Raw genomic sequence first — 20,714 nt, 5'->3', positions numbered from 1 at the left:
CCGATTATTTCCATGCACGGACTTTGCAAGGGTTGTTACTTTGAATTGTTGTAACTCAGCGTAGAAAAATCGTAGTCGGCTTTTGTTTATTTTCAATTAAAGGGGAAGGATAGAGCTTTATTTTAACGTAAATGACATCTTTAAAACAAATTTTTCAAAGTCCATGCGTTTTGTCAATTTTTAGAATTATGGGCGTGGAAAACAGGGCTTCATATTTAAAGGGTTACACCGGTGAAGATGCATTATACTTAAAATTCAGAAACACTATCTTAAAGTAGAGGCTTTAAGCTTTGATTTAAAGAAACAATCATTATCCTACGATAATTTTTCGCAGAGTTATCGTCCGTCGAAGTTGCCCTATTTTAACAAATTTTTGTTAAAATTTGAACAAATTATTTTGTAATTATTAGACCGCGAATTTTATGCATAAAATATTGTTGAAAAAAGAACTTCATTGCTCGCTATTAACGCATACAATTTTTATCTTGCATAATAATCCGCGGTCTAAAAATTGCTGTAGATATTTGTGAATAATGAGCGACGTCGAATGAACGACGGGGTGCGATGAATGAAGGTGGGATTCAATGGGAATGCATATGTTTAGGTACGTCGACGAGCTGCTGTATTGGAGCGGCAGACGTCTCACGTTAGACGAGTGCCTTCGTGATGACCTGACGCCGCACAGGTTAACACCAACCTGGGTCTCCCACGACAAGTTTGTATACCAAGCTGACGATGGCTCCCTCACTCTCCTGGACACCAGTAACAATTCCGTGTCTCTTCTTGTCTCCAATCACACACTCGTGAGTATCGAATTCTCATTCGCGATATTTTCAGAATATACTTCAGAAAATAAACTACAAACTCCAGAAAATAAATCCCAAAATCCCGAAAATAAATCTTAAATTCTGAAAAATAAATATCAAACTCCAGAAAATAAATTCTAAATTCTGAAAAATAAATATCAAACTCCAGAAAATAAATCTCAAACCAGAAAATATAAATCTCAAATTCCAAAAAGTAAATCTCAAATTTCAGAAAATAAATCTCAAACCCCCGAAAATAAAAATGAAACCCCAAAATATAAATCTCAAACTCCAAATAATAAATCTGAAACCCCAGGAAATAAATCTGAAACTCCAAAAAAGAACTCAAATTCCACCAAATAAATCTGAAACTCCAGGAAATAAATCTCAAACCCCAGAAAATAAACCTGAAACTCCAAAAAATAAATCTCAAACTGCACATAATAAATCTCAGATTCCAAAAAATAATTCTGAAACCCCAAAAAATAAGCTTCAAACATAAAAACAAATATCTCGAAACAAAAACAAGCATCAGGTTTCGAAAAAATAATTCCGAACCCACACCATGTGAAACATAGTCTGGTCAAAAAATATACAAACGCTAAACAAAGGCGTGTCCAGTATCAATCAGCAATTGGTAGAATTTTCATTTAACTTGATCCAGATTGATCCCGATTTATCGGACAGCCTGTACACCTGATGGCCGAGCAATTTTGTCGAAAGCATTTATTCGTTTAAATGGAATTGCAATTGTTGATTTCCATCGCGCATTAACGACATTACTGGGAACGTTTCGACTACCGTGTAAACTAGAAATCGATACAGTGCGTATACCCTGAATACCGTCAAATCAGATTTTTAACGACAGATTTACAGAGCACTGAATGCAGCTGTCTTGCATTCTATGATGAAAGTAACGATAAAACATTTATCCTGATTTCGAACGATTGTGATTTAACGTGACATTCGACGCGAGTATGAAATATATGGAATAAGAAATCTATCTATGAATCAAATGTTATCTATTATTCTGGTATTATTATAGGATTTTTTAAATAGCAGATATCAATCGCGATGAATAAAATAAGTAAAATAGCTAACTGAGATAACAATCCTTTAATATTAATGCGATGAAAATATGAAATTGATTACGGCCTAGGTTAAGTCACCTTTATTTTCCCGACAATTTTCGGGGGCAGTGATTTATCCGGCGCGACAAGATTTGTTCCGCCGAAACGATTTCACCGCCAATATTAGCCTCTCGACGCCAGATTAAAAGATTTGTCCACCCACGCGCCGATGATTGACATCTTGAAAAACTGCCAGCGTGCACCCGGCTATCGCGCCCCTTGCGCCTCCGGCGTTATTTTTCAAAATCAGTTTTTCACTTAGTTTCATCGCTCTCGCGTCGAGTATTCGACGGAAACCGCGGCGAACAACAAATTCTGGACGGTTGCGGTTTATATTCTCGCGAAAGGTTTGTTATTTTTTTAAGGAACCGCGAGGATATTAATTTGCAGAATGTGAGTTATGCTTTTTGGTGAAATAATTAACCCGACAGTGAGTTAAGAAATATATTATTAACCTTTGTTAACATCATTAGCTATTAATTATTATCATTGTTATAACTATTAAAAACCTAATATTTAAGCATACATTACGACAACAATCACTAAAAATCTGAATAAATATCCCTATACCTAATGGAACAAAAATTCTAGCATCCAATATCCAATAAACCTGTCATGAATCAATAAATAATTAACAAGCAACAGTAAATTACCATCCCATCCACCTCGATCGTTAAAAGCACCACGAACTAATAAAACAATTTTCAAATAATCCACGCAGTCTACTAAACCCACACCACTGCAACATAATAAATTTACCGATATTTTTCGCCGAATATTAATTTGTATCGAATGTCCGGCGCCGATAAAAATTAGATAAAGCGCGACGTGGAAGGCAAACAAACCGGAAACGCTAGCACCATGGTCCCGACAAAAAGCTCTCGAAACTGTTTCGGAGAGCGGTGGGTGCGGCGTCGAATCGAGCCGCGCGTGGGCGTGTGTGTGTCGCGAACAATTTTTCGAAAAGCGTTCACCGTCGCGTCGCGATATCTCGCCGACGATCCGATAAAAGCTGTGTAACGAGCAATCGTCGGTATCGAACGGGGTGACACGGGCGTGGAAATTAATTTGAAATTACGCCGGGAATCGCGGCGACAACTGCTTTAAAAAAACTCGACGCCCGCCCGAAAATATCCGTAAATTCCGGAATAATTTCCGTGAATTTCCGTTCTTTGTCGGTGTTTTCCGCGGAGTTTATTACACGCATACCACAGCGATATTGTTTTCCGATCCCGTGACCGGTTGAACGACGCCTCGGTAATACCCCGTGTCGCCGAGAATCCAGCGCCGACGATCCAGACTCGATCGCTCGAAGACGATCTGCGTAACCTGTCGCGGCTCTAGTTGCATTCTCATCCTCGGCGCGGCTCCTCGTGAATCTCCGCCTCGCTGTATAATCTTCCGGCGCGCGTGTCCCAATAAAACCGGCAACGGTTGTCGGGACTTATAAAATTACTGGTTCATTCATCCGGTTAACGATCTCCCAATGACCGACGGCTCTCGTTCGCTTCGGACACCGTAATCCGGATTTGCGAGCGGAGCCAAATTTGACTCCTTCGTCGGATGATAAACAGAGATCAACGAATGAAATTTTACTCGACGGTCGTTCAGTTCGATCAATTCGTGTCGGACTCTTTAATGTCTACCATTGCAATTTTCTTCTTACCTAGGAGTCGAGTACAAGGAATTAAATCGCTGCAATCGTTTGTCCGGCAATTTCGGTAATTCGTTTTCACGAGGTCTGAGATGTTCCGATTGGAAAATTTCGCGAAGTTACGTCGCGACTGAGTCCTACCAGTGATCGATCCGGAAGGTCTGCGATAATTCATGGCATCAGGCACCCGACCAATCAGGCACACGGAGTCGTCGAATCGATCGCCGCGCGCCAATGATCCATCATGTCAACCAACATACGAGCAGATCGTTACGCAATTTAGAAACGTGTTTCTCGGCCAATTAATTCGCGGCCGGTCCCGGTTACGTCGCGCATTATGATCCATATTGCAATTAGTCCATTAGACGGCTCGTTAATGAACCTAACAAATTGCTGTAATCAGCATAGCTCTGTCGCAGGGCGGATGATTTGTCGCGGCCTCGCCGCGCTTCGAACGGAATACTTTAAATTTCGGTTGGTTCGTTAGACCGCTTAATCGGCTGTTCTAATGTGTTCCCGTTTTTCAAAGTAAATATTATTTCGTGGACCGTGTCGCGGGGTCGTTAATTAGCCGGCAGATAAGCGGAAATGGCCGGCTATTTGCAATTTCTGTAATGGACGCGTCCACCCTGCCAGAGAATTCGCGGAGGCTCTAGAATTATTAACGAAACGCCGCAGTGAAAACTATTTCTACTACAAGAATTAAATGAAAAAAGAAGCTCTAACATTGTTAACAGAATATTTTAGCAACAACTGGAATTTAAGAAATATTTTAGGATATTATTTTACACGCAACATTTATTTTAGATAACTTCGGAACTAATAAACAAACACGTGGTTGACGCTATAGTAAACGATCGTACACTGAAATTTCAGGTAAAAATTTCAGGTACTTTCTTGCCGATGAGTTACAAATTAGAAATTCCATGCACGGAGTACTACGCTGATACTATCTTTTAAGAAACAGCGAGAACTTATTCAAGGACCTGATACGTTTTCCTTTCAATCTCTTCCATGAACTCGAATCTTTCTCAAATAGTATTAATATTACCGGGACGCGTTTTCGTGTTTCATAGATCGATCGATCGATACAGGCAGCGCAATTGAATCGTCATAAACGTGTTACAGTGCCACGCGACACCAATTCCAGCGTCGGCGGAATTGAAAGAGAAATGGTCGCGGAAAAGGCGCGTCCCTCCCCCATGGGAAATTGGGCAGGTTTCAGAACGAATTTCTCTCGCTCGTAAAATATGGAACGTATTTTTGATGGCACGCCGTGCGTGCATATTGTTTACCGTCATGCCTCAAACATCGAAACGGGGGGGAATCGTGAAAAAAATGGTTGCGGTGAAAATGACGGCGCGGCGTCGACATTTCCCATGCGTGCCATCCAACATGGCCGACGGAACGGAAACGCGGGAATTCGTAGACGGCCGCCGCCGCCGCCGCGAACCTCATTCTCAGGAATTACCGGGCCAGCAAGACGGAATTAATGAAACGCGGGGGAACGGAGCCGCGCCAGGACCCGATATTAATTATAATTAAACGGGATCTGGACCGCGAAGTCACCGCCGACTCATGGAAACAATTGCTCACCTGATTCCAGTCGCGCCTTCCGCCGACGAAACAGCGTGAAAACACGTTCTCGACTTTATTCCGCGGCATATTAAATATAATCTTGCCTCTCGGATCTATTTTTAGTCATTTATTTACTTCCAGGTCATGTCTAGTTAACGATCCGTGACAAACGTGATATTTGGAAATTTTTGGAAATTTCTCCACGGAGAATTGATAAACAATTATCTAAAACGAGTAACCGAGTTGAAAGCACATGCCTCGTAGTACTCGTAATAATTTTCATTGCTGAGAAACGTTGAAAAATGCTCGAGTAACGCGATTTTTTTCCAAAAGTCGTGCTCCGAATGAGCATAGAATAAAGAGTTAACAAAAAAGTGTCTACGGATCAGGTATTTTTAGAAATTTCGTCGCATGAAAATTACTAAAATTTGCCGGATCCGTGTACTGTACAGTGTGGTGCACGTTTTTAAACGGATTCCGTTGATTTCGTCGGAAAAGAAAATCACTCGATGCCGCCGGTTTTCAGATCGCAAAATAGGCTGAGACCTTTTAACGAGCGGTGCTTTTGAAGGATGAATGGTCGCGAGCTTCAAACGACGGGGCAAATTATTAGCGATTAATTGACGGAAAAGGTCGCCAGAGGAATCGAAGTTCGCAAACACTCCGAAGTAATGAAAGCGGTAATGAATGGAACTAATTGCAAACATCTCCGCGGCGTCGATATCGCCGGCATCTCTGAATAAAGCGGCAGCCGCGGGGTGGTGGTGGAATTATCAATCGGTTCAAGGCCACCGTCCTCGTTACATCATTTAGCTTACCCGCCCCCCCACGCCCCCTCGATTACTGAAACTTCAACCGCCTTTCGCTGGCCGATCTTCGCGCGCGCGAAACACCAACACACCGTAAATAAGCCGCAGGGACTCTCGGCTCTCGCGGTCTCTTCGCGCACGGTGTAACATAAATAATTTATAACGTCGGGGTTTACCACGCCGGTAGGAGCAGAAAGGGTTGAAAGTTCAAGAACATAAATAGAAGTTCACTTCGACCTATCTAGCACTCCTACTATTCGGCTTATAAATAGCCGTAGGTGTCATAAAGAGTAGCACTTATTTCCAAGGGAACGCCAGGTGGGGATAATCGGTGAACGGTCAGGTGGCTTTGCGTAATAATATCAGTCTAAATAACCGGAGAACGATCTGCGATCTCGCTCGTCGTCGAACCGAACAATTCCATCTTTAACGCCAACGGAGATTAGCGGAAAGCCGAGTTAACGAATTTCGGTCTGGATAAATTCGTGTTCGATCAATCAAAGTATTAACCAATAAACAAAGTTTAACGAACAATTACAACTGTCTCTAACAACCGATATAGTTGACGGTAAAACGTAACAACGTGGAAAATTGTAATTCGTTAAACCTTCATCCCTTATCGGCGATCCGAACAATAGTTCGCATAACTTTGGCGCATCGAAAGATTATCCGAAACGGAATGCAAATGAAAAATCCAGCCGGGCAGAAGTGCGGGGAAGTGTGAGGGGTGGGGTGGTGGGGGATGAGGAGTGGAGGGGGGCAATAAACAGGCTTAACCCCGGTATCAAACGGCCGTCCCTCGGAGCCTTATCTATCAAGGAGGCGAGCGTAGCCCGCGGCACGCCATAAAACAAAGAGTGTGGCCCGTATATAAGGCAAAGTTCGAGGTATTCTCCGGTTTATTCAAGAGAAAGGGGGTCATTCCTCTGCTCGCCCTACCTCCCACCACCCTTCTGTGCCCCCGCCCCCCCCCCCCCTCCCCGGGGCCGAATATTGCATTTTCTGCTCGATGGAGCGATTCGTGCCCCGGAGCAACGACAGCCCCCGAAAAACGATAGACCGGGCAAACAGAAAGCACCGGAATTGCCGGGGATGGCCTCGACCGAGGAATTTCGCGCGGCTTAATAGACACGGAATAATTTTCACCCTTCGTCGACGCGCTTCCATATTTCTTTTTTTTTTTTTTTTGTTTTTTTGCGACAATAGAGACAACGCGGAAATGACCCGAATAATGCTCTGTTCTAATGGAGCAGGATGATTCTGCTGGTTCAAACGGATCGATTCACGGATTGCCTGAAAAGACGAATTGTTTTTGAACGATGCGGAATTCTTTTACTGTCAGAAAGATAGGAGAAAGTGGTCACTATCAATACTTTGAATGAACTGATTTTGAACGTTGTATTTTAAATAAAGCTTTTATTTCGGGAAGCAAAACAGCGAGAACTTGTTCAAGGTCCTGATAATATATTTGTCAGATGATTTATTTATATCGATATGCGATGGAGATTCAAGAATAATTCGTGTCCAGGGATAAGTTTGAATAATTTCAAAAACAAGAATTAAAATTCTGCTACTATGAAACTGTCCACAATAATACTATGTAAAATAAAAATATTTAAAAGCTTGGGAATTATTTTACTGTGCAAAATAGTGTTTAAAGATATTCTCGGTAAATCAGAGTGTCCTATTTAATCAAATTACAGCTGAAAACTTAATTTGCAATGGATCCCAGCAAAATTGGGGAATTTCAAAAATACGGCTTAAAATTGTGTTACTATGAAACTTTCCAAAATAATACTATATAAAATAAAGGCATTTAAAACTGTAGGAAGTGTTTTACTTTATAAAAAAATGTTTAAAGGTATTCTGAGAAAATAAAAGTATCTTATTTAATCAATTTAAAACAGGAAGTTCAACTCCGAATGGATCCTAGTAAAATTAGAAAATAATGATAGATAATAGTGGATAACAATAGCAGATCGCGATAAAAACTAGTTTTAGAGCGCGAGCGAACGGTAAAAGGCGGCCGAAGCGTTGAAGAATAAATCAGAACGCCGCGGCAATAAAAATCGGGTAATCCGGTCGGCTCGGAACGGAAGGAACACCGCGATAACTGGAAAATCGAACAGTTGCCGCTGAAAGTGCTCGAAAACTGCCGTTTCTATTTCTTCGTGGACTGGCCAGACAGGGTACAGATGAACGAACACACCGCATTGATCCGATCTGGCCGAGTCCGACAGGACACGCCGCGCCCGTCTCGCCGTCCTTTCGGAAACAAATATCGACTGGTGCCTGCTCAATTCCGTGCATATCCACTGGCCGCGTTAATATCGCGCTAGAGAGCATCCGCTGATCCCTTTCCGCCCCGTCCCATACGAAAGAGAAACCGTCCCTCCCCTCCCCGGCGAATTCTGCGTCCCGCGGATCCTTTAAATCCTTTAAATCCTTCGAACTCGCGGAAAAATAACCGTGCCGCCATTAACGGTCTGTTCCGAACGTTTTTCTTCACCCGGTAGATGTAAATTTTACATCGTGTCGCACGTTTCCAGGGTATTTTTCGAATACCGGCGATTTTAATTGTTACAGAATAATATATAACATTTGCGATCGCTCGATTAGCGCCGGTTTTAATTTTTCACATTGCATTCGGTATTATCGAAGCAGAATTGGTGATGAATATTTTTTATCATTATCGATCGGTGTTAATTTTAATTCATACATCATCTTCGCAGGTGAATGTGAAATAGAAAGTGGACATCGTGATATTCCTGGAATAATACTTGCAGAGCGATCGGAGTATATCAGATAGCTATATTTTATTAAATTGCAACAAATTATTACGTTTCATTTGTATCGTGAATCTGACACGGTTTATTTTCCTTTTTCGATGGCAGAATATAAAATAAAAATGTCACTGATTACTATTAACCTTTTTGCACTGTAATAACGTGACAGGCTCGCGATAAAGATTTCGTGCATAACCTAATAAATATAAATATTCATATATTTATATTAAATTGAAATAAAGATCATTTCGCCTGTTATTAAAATCTCTGACTAATAGAAGACGACGTACAAGAAACAAAATTCCTTCTTTTAGGAAAATTATTAAAAACGAAACTAATTGCAGTTCAAGGAGTTAACTATGTACGAGTCTATAAACTTCCTCTCGTAAATATAAATAAATGTACAGTATAACCATAATGGTACACGATATCACCAACTGTTTCAAACGAACACAAGTGTCGGTTGTTCCTACGGAAGAAAAGCATCGCCTAACGCGAAGCAACAGGCCCATTTGATCACGCTAAAATAAATACACACCAGGCGGCCACCCTATCGCACGTGCTATCCGATCAAACATGAGCTACGCCGTGCAAACTCGTTAAACTAAATATTAATCACCGTGAGCAGCAGGTCGCGAGCTAAACACGCCACAATGGGGGTGATAATACAAAAACCGAAATTGCCGGCGACTCGGCGCGCACAAATCACGGCCAGAAGCGGCTAATTTCGCGTAAAACGGTTTAGTGATAACGGAACGCGATTCAAAGCCTTCAAATTCGGTGCCGCGGAGTCCAAAGCCTTCGAATTCGGAGCCACGGAGTCCAAAGCCATCAACTTTAAAGACTTTAAATTCAACGTCTTTGAATTCAAAGGCTTCGAATTTAAAGCCTTCAACTTCAAAGCCATCAAATTAAAAGCCTTCGAATTCAAAGCTTTCAAATTTAAAGCCATGAAATTAAAAACCTTCGAATTCAAAGCCATGAAATTAAAAACCTTCGAATTCAAAGCCATCAAATTTAGAGGCATAGAATCCGAAGCCCTCGAATCCAAAGCTTTAAAATTTGAAGCCTTCAAATTCGAAGCCAACAAATTCAAAGCCTTCAAATTTACAGGCATAGAATCCAAAGCCTTCGAATCTAAAGCTTTCAAATTCAAAGTCTGTAAATTCAAAGCATTCGAATGCAAAGCCATCAAACTCAAAGCCATCGAATTCAAAACCATCAAAGTCAAAGCCTTCAAATTCGAAGCCTTCATATTCAAAGCCTTTAAATTCAAAGCCATAAAACTCAAAGCCTTCAAATTCAAAGGCATAGAATCCAAAGCTTTCAAATTTGAAGCTTCCAATTTTAAGGTCTTCGAGGCCAAACACGCCGCAATGAGGATACTGGTACAAAAACCGAAATTGCCGTCGACTCGACGCGCACAAATCACAGCCAGAAGCGGCTAATTTCGCGTAAACATCCACGGTTTAGCGATAACGGATCGCGGTTCGGTGAGAACGACGTGATGAACGGCAGCGTTCATCGTCGCACGGATACCTAAATGCGGACGCTTTTAATCCATTAGGCGAACGATTCGAAGACGCCACGAGCAAGATCGTTCGAATAGAACACGTAGCCGGGCGCGAGCGGATTCGCGGGAGTTTAATGCATGCGTAATGAGCCACGGGCAGCGCGGCGATGATCAACATCTCTGGTTTGCCTACCGCGTGCCGCAACAACGTAATTCATAACGTCCCAGGACCGAGCGTAATTAAAGGGCCGTGATTGATGTCGTCCGGCGACTTGTTCGTGTTCGCGAACCCGTATCGCGATCGTCGATTCAGGGCCGAGGCGAAGTTGCCGTCCGGTATCGCGCGGAAAAATCAGGCCGGCCGCTGTCAACGCGTCAGAACCTCGGGATTCCTCGAGTTTGCCGGATGTCGGCGGGGGTGGAGGGCTGTTAGCCGGAACATTCGGAGCCACGGAGTCCAAAGCCATTAACTTTAAAGCCTTTAAATCCAACGTCTTCGAATTCAAAGACTTAAAATTCAAAGACTTAAAATTCAAAGCCATCAAATTCAAAGCCTTAAAATTCATAGTTTTTAAATTCAAAGCTTTTGAATTCAAAGCCTTCAATTTCAAAGCCATCAAATTCAAAGCCATAAAATTCATAGTTTTTAAATTCAAAGCTTTTGAATTCAAAGCCTTCAACTTCAAAGCCATCAAATTCAAATCCTTAAAATTCATAGTTTTTAAATTCAAAGCTTTCAACTTCAAAGCCTTCGAATTCGAAGCCTTGAAATTTGGAGGCATAGAATCCAAGGCCTTCAAATTCAAAGCTTTCAAATTTGAAGCTTTCAAATTCAAAATCTTTAAATTCAAAGCCATCAAAATAAAAGCCTTCGAATTCAAAGCCGTCAAATTTAAAGGCATAGAATTCAAAGCCTTCAAATCCAAAGCTTTCAAATAAGAAAGCTTCAAATTCGAAGCCATTAAATCCAAAGCTTTCAAATATGAAACCTTCAAATTCGACGCTTTCGAATTCAAAGCCATCAAAATGAAAGCATTCGAATTCAAAGCCTTCAAATTAAGAGGCATAGAATCCAAAGCCTTTGAATCGAAAGCAAAATTCGCGCCCCGACCAGCCCCACGAAGAAAACATACGAAACCGTAAATCTCCTGCGACTTTATTTTCAGAGACAGCTGAACGTTCAAGGCTACCAGTGCAGCGCCGACCTACGTTACGTGTTGTTCAAGCACAATGTCAAGCCGGTGAGTAATGCTGCCGGTAGAACGGCCTTCGTTAGACCACTTAACGATGATTGCGTCGAACCGACGGATTATTCTGGCCCGGCTGACTCAGGAACTGCTAAAGGACTCGGCCGGTTTAACGTCGAGCGAAAGTTAGGGTGAACCGAAAACTTCCTGCTTCGGGAAATTTCACTGGATCGCGGTCGACTTTCTTCGGATCACCATTCGAATAAATTGTTTTAGAGCACCTACACTTTTCATTTTGATCCTTTAAAGACGAAAGAATTTTACGATTCTTGTATTGCAAGAATTAAATCGTTTCACAGGAGATATTAAAATCTGGAAGACTTATTGCGAACGCTTTCGTAGAACGATGAATAATTTGATCCTTAAAGCTGCTTCTGAATCATCCTGTATGTATAGAATTATAATTTTAATCCTTCGTGGACGAATTTACTAATCTTTGTACGTTGAGAAATTAATTGGGTCACAAGTGGCATTGAGTCCTGGACAGCTTAATATAAATAGTTTCGTAGGAGTTTAACTTGTAGGATTGTGATTTAGTAAATTATTCTTATATCTATTATGGTATCTCGAGCTTTTAGTAATAGATCTTCATCTTTTCAGGTGTTCAGAAATACTTTCAGTGCATTCTATACAGTCTACGACGTCACGAACGAGTGAGTATTGAAATATATTACCAGGATATGAAGTGTTAACGTTACTTGGACAAGTAACTTTGATCGTATAAAGTTACTTTGGACATATATAATATTAATTACCATTGAACAGCGATCTCGACGTGCTTCTTGGCACTCGATTTTTCTCTTCTGTGATCGAAACGGCAAGATCGTGTTCAACCATCGAGCAGCCCAATAAATTGTCTCCGATCTACAGCGTTTCCAATATGTCTGCAGCCACCACACGCCGCTCCGTTTGCACACGTCACGGAGGATGCAGCAGACGCGGTTGCAGCACGCCGTCTGGTTGGGCAACACGTCCGGTCTCCTGATGATATCCGACAACGACATCTACGTGAGAATGGCGCCGTCCGCGTCCGAGGACGCCCGACTGACCGACACAGGTGTTCCCGGCGTGGTCTACAACGGCGTGCCGGATTGGTTGTACCAGGAGGAGGTGATGCCGCGACCGGAAGCTACCTGGCCGAGCCCGGACGGCACGCATCTGTTGTTCGCCTCGTTCAACGATTCTAAGGTCACTGCCTTGGAGTTCCCCTGGTTCGGCACGCAGCCAGGTCAGGACGGGTCCAGCTCCAGTCCGCTCTCTGCGACCAGGAGAGGCACCTTCCCGCCCTCGAAGTCCGTCAGGTACCCAACCCCCGGCTCCAACAATCCGGAGGTCGATCTCTGGCTGATGGAGCTGACGAATTCGACCAACTCGAATGGCAGCGGTATCGTGAACTCCACCTTCGGGGTCAGGATCAGGCTGAAGCCGCCGCCTGTCTTGGATGGGCAGTAAGCGTCACTTGAACTTGGTCGTTTTTTTTTTGGAGTACAAGTCCAGCGCCTTCGAGTTCAGAGATATTGAGTCCAAAGCTTTCCAAAACGAAGCTTTCAAATTCGGAACTGTGGAGACCAAAGCCTTCAAATTTGGAACCATGGAGTCCAGAGTTTCGAAATTCAAAGCCTTCAACTTCAAAGCCTTGAAATTCAGTGCCTTGAAATTCGGAGCCATTGAGTTCAAAGCCTTCAAATTCAAATCCTTCGAATCCAAAACCTTCAATTTCGAAGTCTTCAAGTTCAAAGCCTCTTCAGAGCCTCTTCAAATATTCCAAATACAACAGCTCCAAGTCCAATTTCTCAAACCCCTTCAAATATTTCAAATTCAAAGTCTCTAAATCCGGAGCTCCAATGTTCAACCCCAGACCCTCCAAATCTAAATCCGAGACTCTGCAAACCTTTCTCAACCACAACCATTAATACCAAAGTTCCAGGAAAGTGACATAAAGCACCTAACATAATTGCAGAGAATACTATCTAATATCAGCCGGCTGGGTTGGCGAAGACTCGAGCCAGGTGGCAGTGGTCTGGATGACGAGGTCCCAGAACCTTTCCTTGGTGTCTGCCTGCCGCGCACCATCATGGGAATGCGAGGAGACTCATTCGGAGAGAGCACCGGAGGGACAATGGCTGGACGCCCAGCCTCACCCGTTGTTCGCTCCGGATGGCGACAGTTTCTTGCTGTTAGCCACCGTTCAGGAAGGCGACAAGGAACACTTCACTCACATCAAGCACGTGACCCTCACGCAGCAGAGGATAGCGGTGCTCTCTCACGGTCGCTACGAGGTGAGAGACTCGATCGATCTTCTCGTCGAATCAGTGTTTATCTTGCTGATTGTTTATCAGGTGAGCGAGATCCTAGCCTGGGACACGAAGGCCCACCTGGTCTACTATTTAGGCACCAGGGAGAGGAGGCCGGGTCAGAGACACCTGTACGTGGTGCGCGATCCCACTGCCGACGATCCTCGCCGCCTGGAGCCGTTATGCGTGACCTGCGACCTGGGCGAGGTTCTCTGGAGCAGCAGGTGGGTAGCTAGATCATAGCGGCAGATAACAAGCTATTGCATCGTCGATGTTAACGCACTTGTTGCCGCAGATTCTACTACACCAACTGCACCCACTTCAGCGCATCTGTCAGTCCGCCAGTCAGTGACAGTGGTCAAGGTTACTACGTCCTGCACTGCGAAGGCCCCGGCCTTCCTCTGGCAGGCATCCACATGATGAGTTCCCACAAGATGATGCGCCTGCTCTACGACACCAGGCTCCAGCGCGGGGACAAGCTGTCTCAGCTGGCGCTGCCGACTCGCAGGAGCTTCGAGGTAGCTAAATACTTTTTTATGAATAATCGAAGATATAACTATTTCAATTTCAACATTTTAAAACTGAATTTTTGTTTAACATATTGCTGATATTTTTCTAATTAAAATGAGACTAAACATGACATAGCTCCCGCAAATATTTCCGATTAAAATATGATTCACTCTTGCGCTCCTCGTCCAATATAACCTCAAAGTCTCTAAAAAAATTTCTAGCGTTTATAAACAACCATAAAAGCCAGTTTTCAAGTCCAGGTATTAAACGATAATTATCCTGCCCAGGTACCGCTGCCCCAGGGCTGGAAGGCGCAAGTTCAACTCCTGCTGCCGCCCTCGTGGCGAGAGGAGCTCAGGGATGCTGCTTTCCCGGTCCTGGTCGAAGTGAACGGCCGGCCAGGCAGCGAGGCGGTCACGGACCGCTTCAAGATCGACTGGGGCACCTACATGTCCAGCCACAACGACGTCGTCTACGTCAGACTGGACGTACGTGGCGCCAGAGGCCAGGGGAAGAGGGACCTCTTCAGGAAGATCGGCGGCGTCGAGGTACAGGATCAGCTGACAGTGCTGAAACACCTGCTGAAGACCTTGAAGTACCTCGACGTGACCAGGGTCGGGGTGTGGGGATGGGGGTACGGCGGATACGTGACCGCCATGGTGCTGGGCAACCAGGAGAACGTGTTCAAATGCGGCGTCGCTGTGAATCCTATAGCGGATTGGCTCTATTACAGTGAGTCCACGGACGGCAGTCTCTGTTAGCATTGGATCCTTGGGAAAGTTCGTTTGTTATTAACTAATTGTCGAGTTACTCTAAGCTTCAATATTATTATATAATTTTTTTAATGTTAGATGCCTTGCAGGATTGACAAAATAAATAAAATGAAGGTGGAACTGAAATTTAATATTGAGCTATAGTAGGCTCTAATATTATTATATAATTTTTTAAATATTAGTCAGCTTGCAGGGTTAATAAAATAAATGAAATGAAGATAGAAATTGAAATGTAATATTGAGCTACTATAGGCTCGAATATTATTATACAACTCCTTTAAATATTAGATATCTTCCGAGATTAATGATACATATAAAATTAAAATAAATGAAATAAGTATTGTGTAATGCTGATGTCATGAAAATATAAAAGCATCAGTAGATTTAATTAGCCTATAATAACAGAAATGTTTAAAGCCGACTGACAGGTCTCTTATCTGTAAGATGCAGTGATTGCTATGCACCGATCATGGTTACATTAAAACGAGAGACAATAGAATGAACTTTCCCAATGGTCCAATGTTCTGACATCGGTTGTTGATATCGAACAGGTGTTCACCTTGAGTCTTTGATCACAGATTCCGCGTTCACGGAGCGAGTTCTCGGCGCTCCAGCCGATAATTACAAGGGTTACGTGGAGGCAGACCTGACTCAACGAGCCAGGCTGGTGCCGAGCCACAGCCTCTACCTTCTTCATGGTCTAGCTGACCTCACAGCGCCTTACACGCACGGCGTCGCCTTCGCTAAGGCTCTGTCCGAAGCGGGAATCATCTTTAGGTACCAGGTACGTGAAACTCGAACTGATCATTCAGACTATAGAATCTCGAAGACACTATAGTAATCATGGCAGGATAAATCAATCGGGAATAAATTAACCTAATCGGTTAGCAATTGGTATTCAGCAGTATCAAAGAACAAGTCTCACTGATGACAAATATACTCTTCTTCCACATCTTAATTTCATCCTTTTCTCTGCCCGTAACCTTAAATAATATTGACTAATTACTAACGAAAGCTACCGTCATCGTGAGTGTTTAAAAAAGAGTGGTTTCATTTTAAAAATGAAGAAGACCCTGATATCTCCAAAACAAAACGACACAAAAGCAAAAATGTTTTTGATATCCCGCGAACCCCATTTTATCATTCAACTTTGTCCTCGAAACATTTAATGCACCTTTGAAAAGAACAAAGATATTTTAGATCACAACGTTTTGACGTTTCGCTCCGCGCACATGAAAATCACCTACGATTCTGTCCGCAGAGTTACGCGGACGAAGACCACGCCTTAACAGGCGTGTTGGAGCACGCTTATCGTTCCATGGAGGACTTCCTCGCCGAGTGCCTCTCCCTGGACGCGTCCTAGTGCCTCAAGCCGGATACTCCCTCGTTGTCTCTAGCTCGCCTACTTCCGACGCATCCGGGACGTCCGTGGATGCTCGTCAGGAAGGCTCGCCGTTCAGGATTAGTCTGCGCCGAGTGGCCGTCCCTGGTGGTCCCCCTGATCATCCTGCTGAGCCGGGAAAGCGGACCGGGACTCGCTGGGAACGAACGCTCGTTCGACGAACGATCGTGGATACTAGGGACTAGGATGACGAACCTAGCGTTTGTATAATTAATATCGTTAGCAGAAATCTAAAAGAAAAAACGAAAAAAACGTTGTATATCAGCCGCCGCCTGCATGAGCCTGCGGATTCCACACGTCGCTGCGGGAAAGGACGGCGGGCGCGCGCGCGAACGACGCCGTGTCGTTCGGTTTGCTCCACCGGTGAGGGCGGCCGCGGACAACGCAGGTTCCAGCGATCCATCCCCTTGAACGTCCGCGGCAACCTAGGTCGGAACGCGACGCCGCCGTTCGGCTCGGAGAGAACGGACAGGCTCGGCCACGCATGGGCCCCGCGTCGGGACTCTTGGACGTCGAGCTTCCCGCGAGCTTGCAAGCTCGCCACACATTTTGTATACCAAAAACCTCCATTATCCGACTGGACGCACAGACGCAGACACACACACACGTCGAACAAAGAGGATTCCAGAGGGAGAAACGGACGCGTTGATAGATCACGGTGATGGGACGATGATGAGCGCATCGAGCTTAGCGCGAGTTTGCAAGCTCGCGACAAACACCACGTTTTTTATATGTATATCAAGGTTCACCAGGTCGTGGATGAGTTTCTAGTTTCGCTTTAGTCCGAGAAGCGTCGAGAGCTTGCCGGGGGTTGCCGCGACCTCTCCTCGCTGTTTTCAACCGGTTCCAACAATTTGGTGGTTCAAAGCACAGCCGTAAAGCTCCGCCGGGTTTAAACAGGCTTCGAGAGCTCTCCGGCTCGCACGCGGATTCATTGATTCCCCTCACTAACACGGTGCCTCCTATATCGCCCGACATCCGACGGGGGACAGAGCTGGCTACGCCTATGCGATCACACGTCCAGGGGGGCTGTCGACACCATTCACACCGTTAAATACGAACGCTTAGCCCTAAGTTTTGTGTTGTACAGCTTGGCGCCTAGTCTAATGTACCGCGAGGTAACACGCGTATATGGAAGCGGCGAGAGAGCGAGAGAGACCTGGGTCCTGGCAGTTCGGCGACGGATCGGTTACGATCGGTCTCGATCGTCTTGAAACGTTCCTTGGATCGGCGTGTGTCTTCAGTTTTAATGTTACGCGGGAATTGTATCGATCCAGCGTTCGATGGTTTGATGTTGTTTGAACCGAGTTTGACTGGGTTTGTTAAAAGTATAAACATTCGAGAACGGTTTAACTAGGCTTGCGGATGGTTCGATCGATTAGAGAGGAGTGTAAATGTGTTCTGCAACGTGGATTGTACTGTTTAAAGTTGTTTGAGCCGAGTTTGACTAGGTTTGTATAAAGTATCCATATTTGAAATTAGTTTCGCTAGGTTCGCGTTGGTTTCAGTTTGAAAACACGCGTGTAAATATATCCAACGACGTGGATTGTATTATTCGGAGCTATTTAAGCATAGTTTGACTAAGTTTGTAAAAACTATATATATTTGAGATTAGTTTGACTAGGTTCGCGTTGGATTCAGTTCAGAAACACGCGTGTAAATATATCCAACGACGTGAATTGTACTGTTTGGTGCTATTTAAGCATAGTTTGACTAGGTTTGTAAGAATTATGTACATTTGAGATTAGTTTGACTAGGTTCGCGTTGGATTCAGTTCGAAAGCACGCGTGTAAATATATCCAACGACATGGATTGTACTATTTGAAGCTGTTCGAGCCCAATTAGTTAAATTGATAATATTTCTATATACAGCATTGTTTGACGATTGGAGGACGGTTTGATCAGCTTTACAGGTCGGTTCGGAAATACCTGTACGGAAATATTTCTGATAACATCGACTGTATTATTTGATGTTATTTGAGTCAAATCTCCCTTAGAACTGAAGCTTAGCGATGATTGAACGTAAGAGATGAGCTTCGACGCACGTTTCAAGGCAACCGAGCTCGTGATGATTTGTTTCGCGCTATTGCCAGGATCTTGTTCTCGCGAGCCCACACCATGCCCCACACACCGTTCGATTCCTTGAATATTTGTATATATCTATACACGTCTATTGGAGAACGTCTGTTGGTGTAGGGACGCGTTCCCTCGACGAGGTTCGCATGTGTTCCCGTTTCGTCGTTGATCGTTTGTTGTACTATATCCGTAAGGTGTACTATAATGTGGAAAAGAGAGAGAGAGAGAGAGAGAGAGAGAGAGAGAGAGATAATTGAAGGAGACGAAGCGAAGAAGTGGATGCAAGAAAATCACAAAGAAGCAGATGTTCGCGGGTGATGTAAGTGAGCGAAAGGGGGTGGCGCGAGGCTTTAGGGTAAAACGTTCAGATTCACCGTATACTTTAGCTCGTTCAAGCACCTCGTCAAGGGCAACGGGCCTTATCGTATACATAATACCTTTTACTCGATCAACGTCGACCGCTTTCAGGGTCCTCGAGAGCGCTCTGATTAAGTAGGATCAGCTAGATCGTTCGGGACTTTCGTGATGTTCGCTCGGATGCGGTCGATCGTGGCCGGCAACGATCTATCTAACAAATCCATCATCTATCAATGGATCAAAATCCAACGATCCATTATCTTTTTAATTATTGATTGCCAGACTGCGGACTTTATGCGTTCGTAGTAAAAATGAGTCCTGTGAAGGGTTGAAAATATTTCAAGCATAATGTTTTAGTTTTAATTCATTAACATTATTGTATAGAGAAATTTTGCGTTCTCTCGCAGTTGACGTAGATACATTTTATTTCACATAAAGATCCGCAATCTGCTTATTTATTACTAAAAAATTCAGAGTTCACGGGAACGTTAAAAAATTTCGTAGATTGTAAATATTGGAAATTGTCTAATCTCGAGGATGGTTAATTTAATTTCATATATATAAAAATTGCTGTAGGAAATATTAATCGTTACGATTACTTTAAAAAAAATCTGTGTTCGATACGATCGTCTTTAAACGTCAGTGGTCCAACCCTCCAAAGTTGAACATTGTCAACAGTTATCTAAAATCGAAGAAATTACTAAAATCAATGAGCCTGACATTATATATCGATTTATTGATTTATCAAGGAGATACCGAGTCGGAGCCACGATCGATCGCGGCAGAGTCGCGCTCGAACGAAGAGAGTCGCACGTCGCCATAATCGCTGCCTGCCCAGCAGCCCTTAAATGCCGACAATCAAGGCTAGTGCAACTAATCAAACGATAATAAATAGAAACGGAGAAGATGAAGAAATTACCTAATAATATTTAATGAGTCTTAGATGAGTGACCGTCGCGACGGCGGGTTCGTCCTTGTCATACGCTGTGCGTGGCCTCCACGAGCATCGGGAACAGAGGAGAACCGAGAGGAAGCGAATGCTAGCGTAGGAAAAAAGCGAGAACGGCGGAAAGTCGAACGGAGCGAGGCGAAAAAAATAAGCGTATTATCGATCGGCGATCTCGTGGAGGATGATCGACGCGCGAACGTGGCAGATCGTTGGATGGAGAGATCACGTGCTTGACCGTAGACAGTACAAAAAGAGTGGCGCGTGGCGAAGAGATCCGGAATCCAGGTTTAGGGTCTAGGATGATTTTACTCTGATAGAGAATAATGGTCACGTTGGACTGTCGTTCGTGCTAAGAGACAGGCTCATCTTTCGCCACTTAAATCGATCCGGGCCTCGCATTTAAAGCTCCTTAGGGGCTCGGGGGACTACTTTCCAAAGAGACATTGCCTTATCTACCAGCGTTCGAACTCCGCAGCTCTCAGATTCAGTTCGACTTCGGCGTGTCCTTAACTCTGGGAAACACTGATTCGCTCGATGGCGTACCGGCCGCGATGTTCGCCAACACCGAAGCGCGTTCCGTTTCTTCCATAATGTTGTTATTTCGTTTGCCGCACAGGTACACGCGCGGTTAATTGAGGTAAGTTTTTCGTGGGTCTGCTTCATTTTTGCTGATGAATTTCTTCGTCGTCCACACCAATTAAGTAGTGTACTTTCATTTGTATGCGATGAGCAAATTGTTATGCAAAATAACTATTTTTAAAGATGATTGTTAGGAATAGGAGTTAAATAAGAGTACAAGAATTAAATGAGTTAAATAAGAGGGTAGTTTT

General features: G+C 43.8%; 1 protein-coding gene across 2 annotated transcripts in view; it reads left to right on the top strand.

The window, feature by feature from the left end:
* Window positions 1-20,708, top strand: part of LOC144475042 (inactive dipeptidyl peptidase 10) — a 176,873-nt gene extending 156,165 nt beyond the window's left edge. For both annotated transcript variants that reach the window (XM_078190566.1, XM_078190564.1), the window contains exons 4-13: window positions 605-803; window positions 11,443-11,517; window positions 12,124-12,176; window positions 12,414-12,971; window positions 13,484-13,802; window positions 13,863-14,041; window positions 14,113-14,335; window positions 14,615-15,059; window positions 15,679-15,884; window positions 16,362-20,708. In XM_078190566.1, the coding sequence (XP_078046692.1) occupies window positions 605-803; window positions 11,443-11,517; window positions 12,124-12,176; window positions 12,414-12,971; window positions 13,484-13,802; window positions 13,863-14,041; window positions 14,113-14,335; window positions 14,615-15,059; window positions 15,679-15,884; window positions 16,362-16,463 (2,359 nt within the window). In that variant the 3' untranslated portion in view covers window positions 16,464-20,708. The remainder of the gene's footprint in view (window positions 1-604; window positions 804-11,442; window positions 11,518-12,123; window positions 12,177-12,413; window positions 12,972-13,483; window positions 13,803-13,862; window positions 14,042-14,112; window positions 14,336-14,614; window positions 15,060-15,678; window positions 15,885-16,361) is intronic.
* The last annotated feature ends 6 nt before the right edge of the window (window positions 20,709-20,714 follow it).

The sequence above is a fragment of the Augochlora pura genome, chromosome 9, assembly GCF_028453695.1.
Source record: "Augochlora pura isolate Apur16 chromosome 9, APUR_v2.2.1, whole genome shotgun sequence".
Classification (NCBI taxonomy): Eukaryota; Metazoa; Arthropoda; class Insecta; order Hymenoptera; family Halictidae; genus Augochlora; species Augochlora pura.
This window is presented reverse-complemented; position numbering and strand designations above follow the sequence as displayed.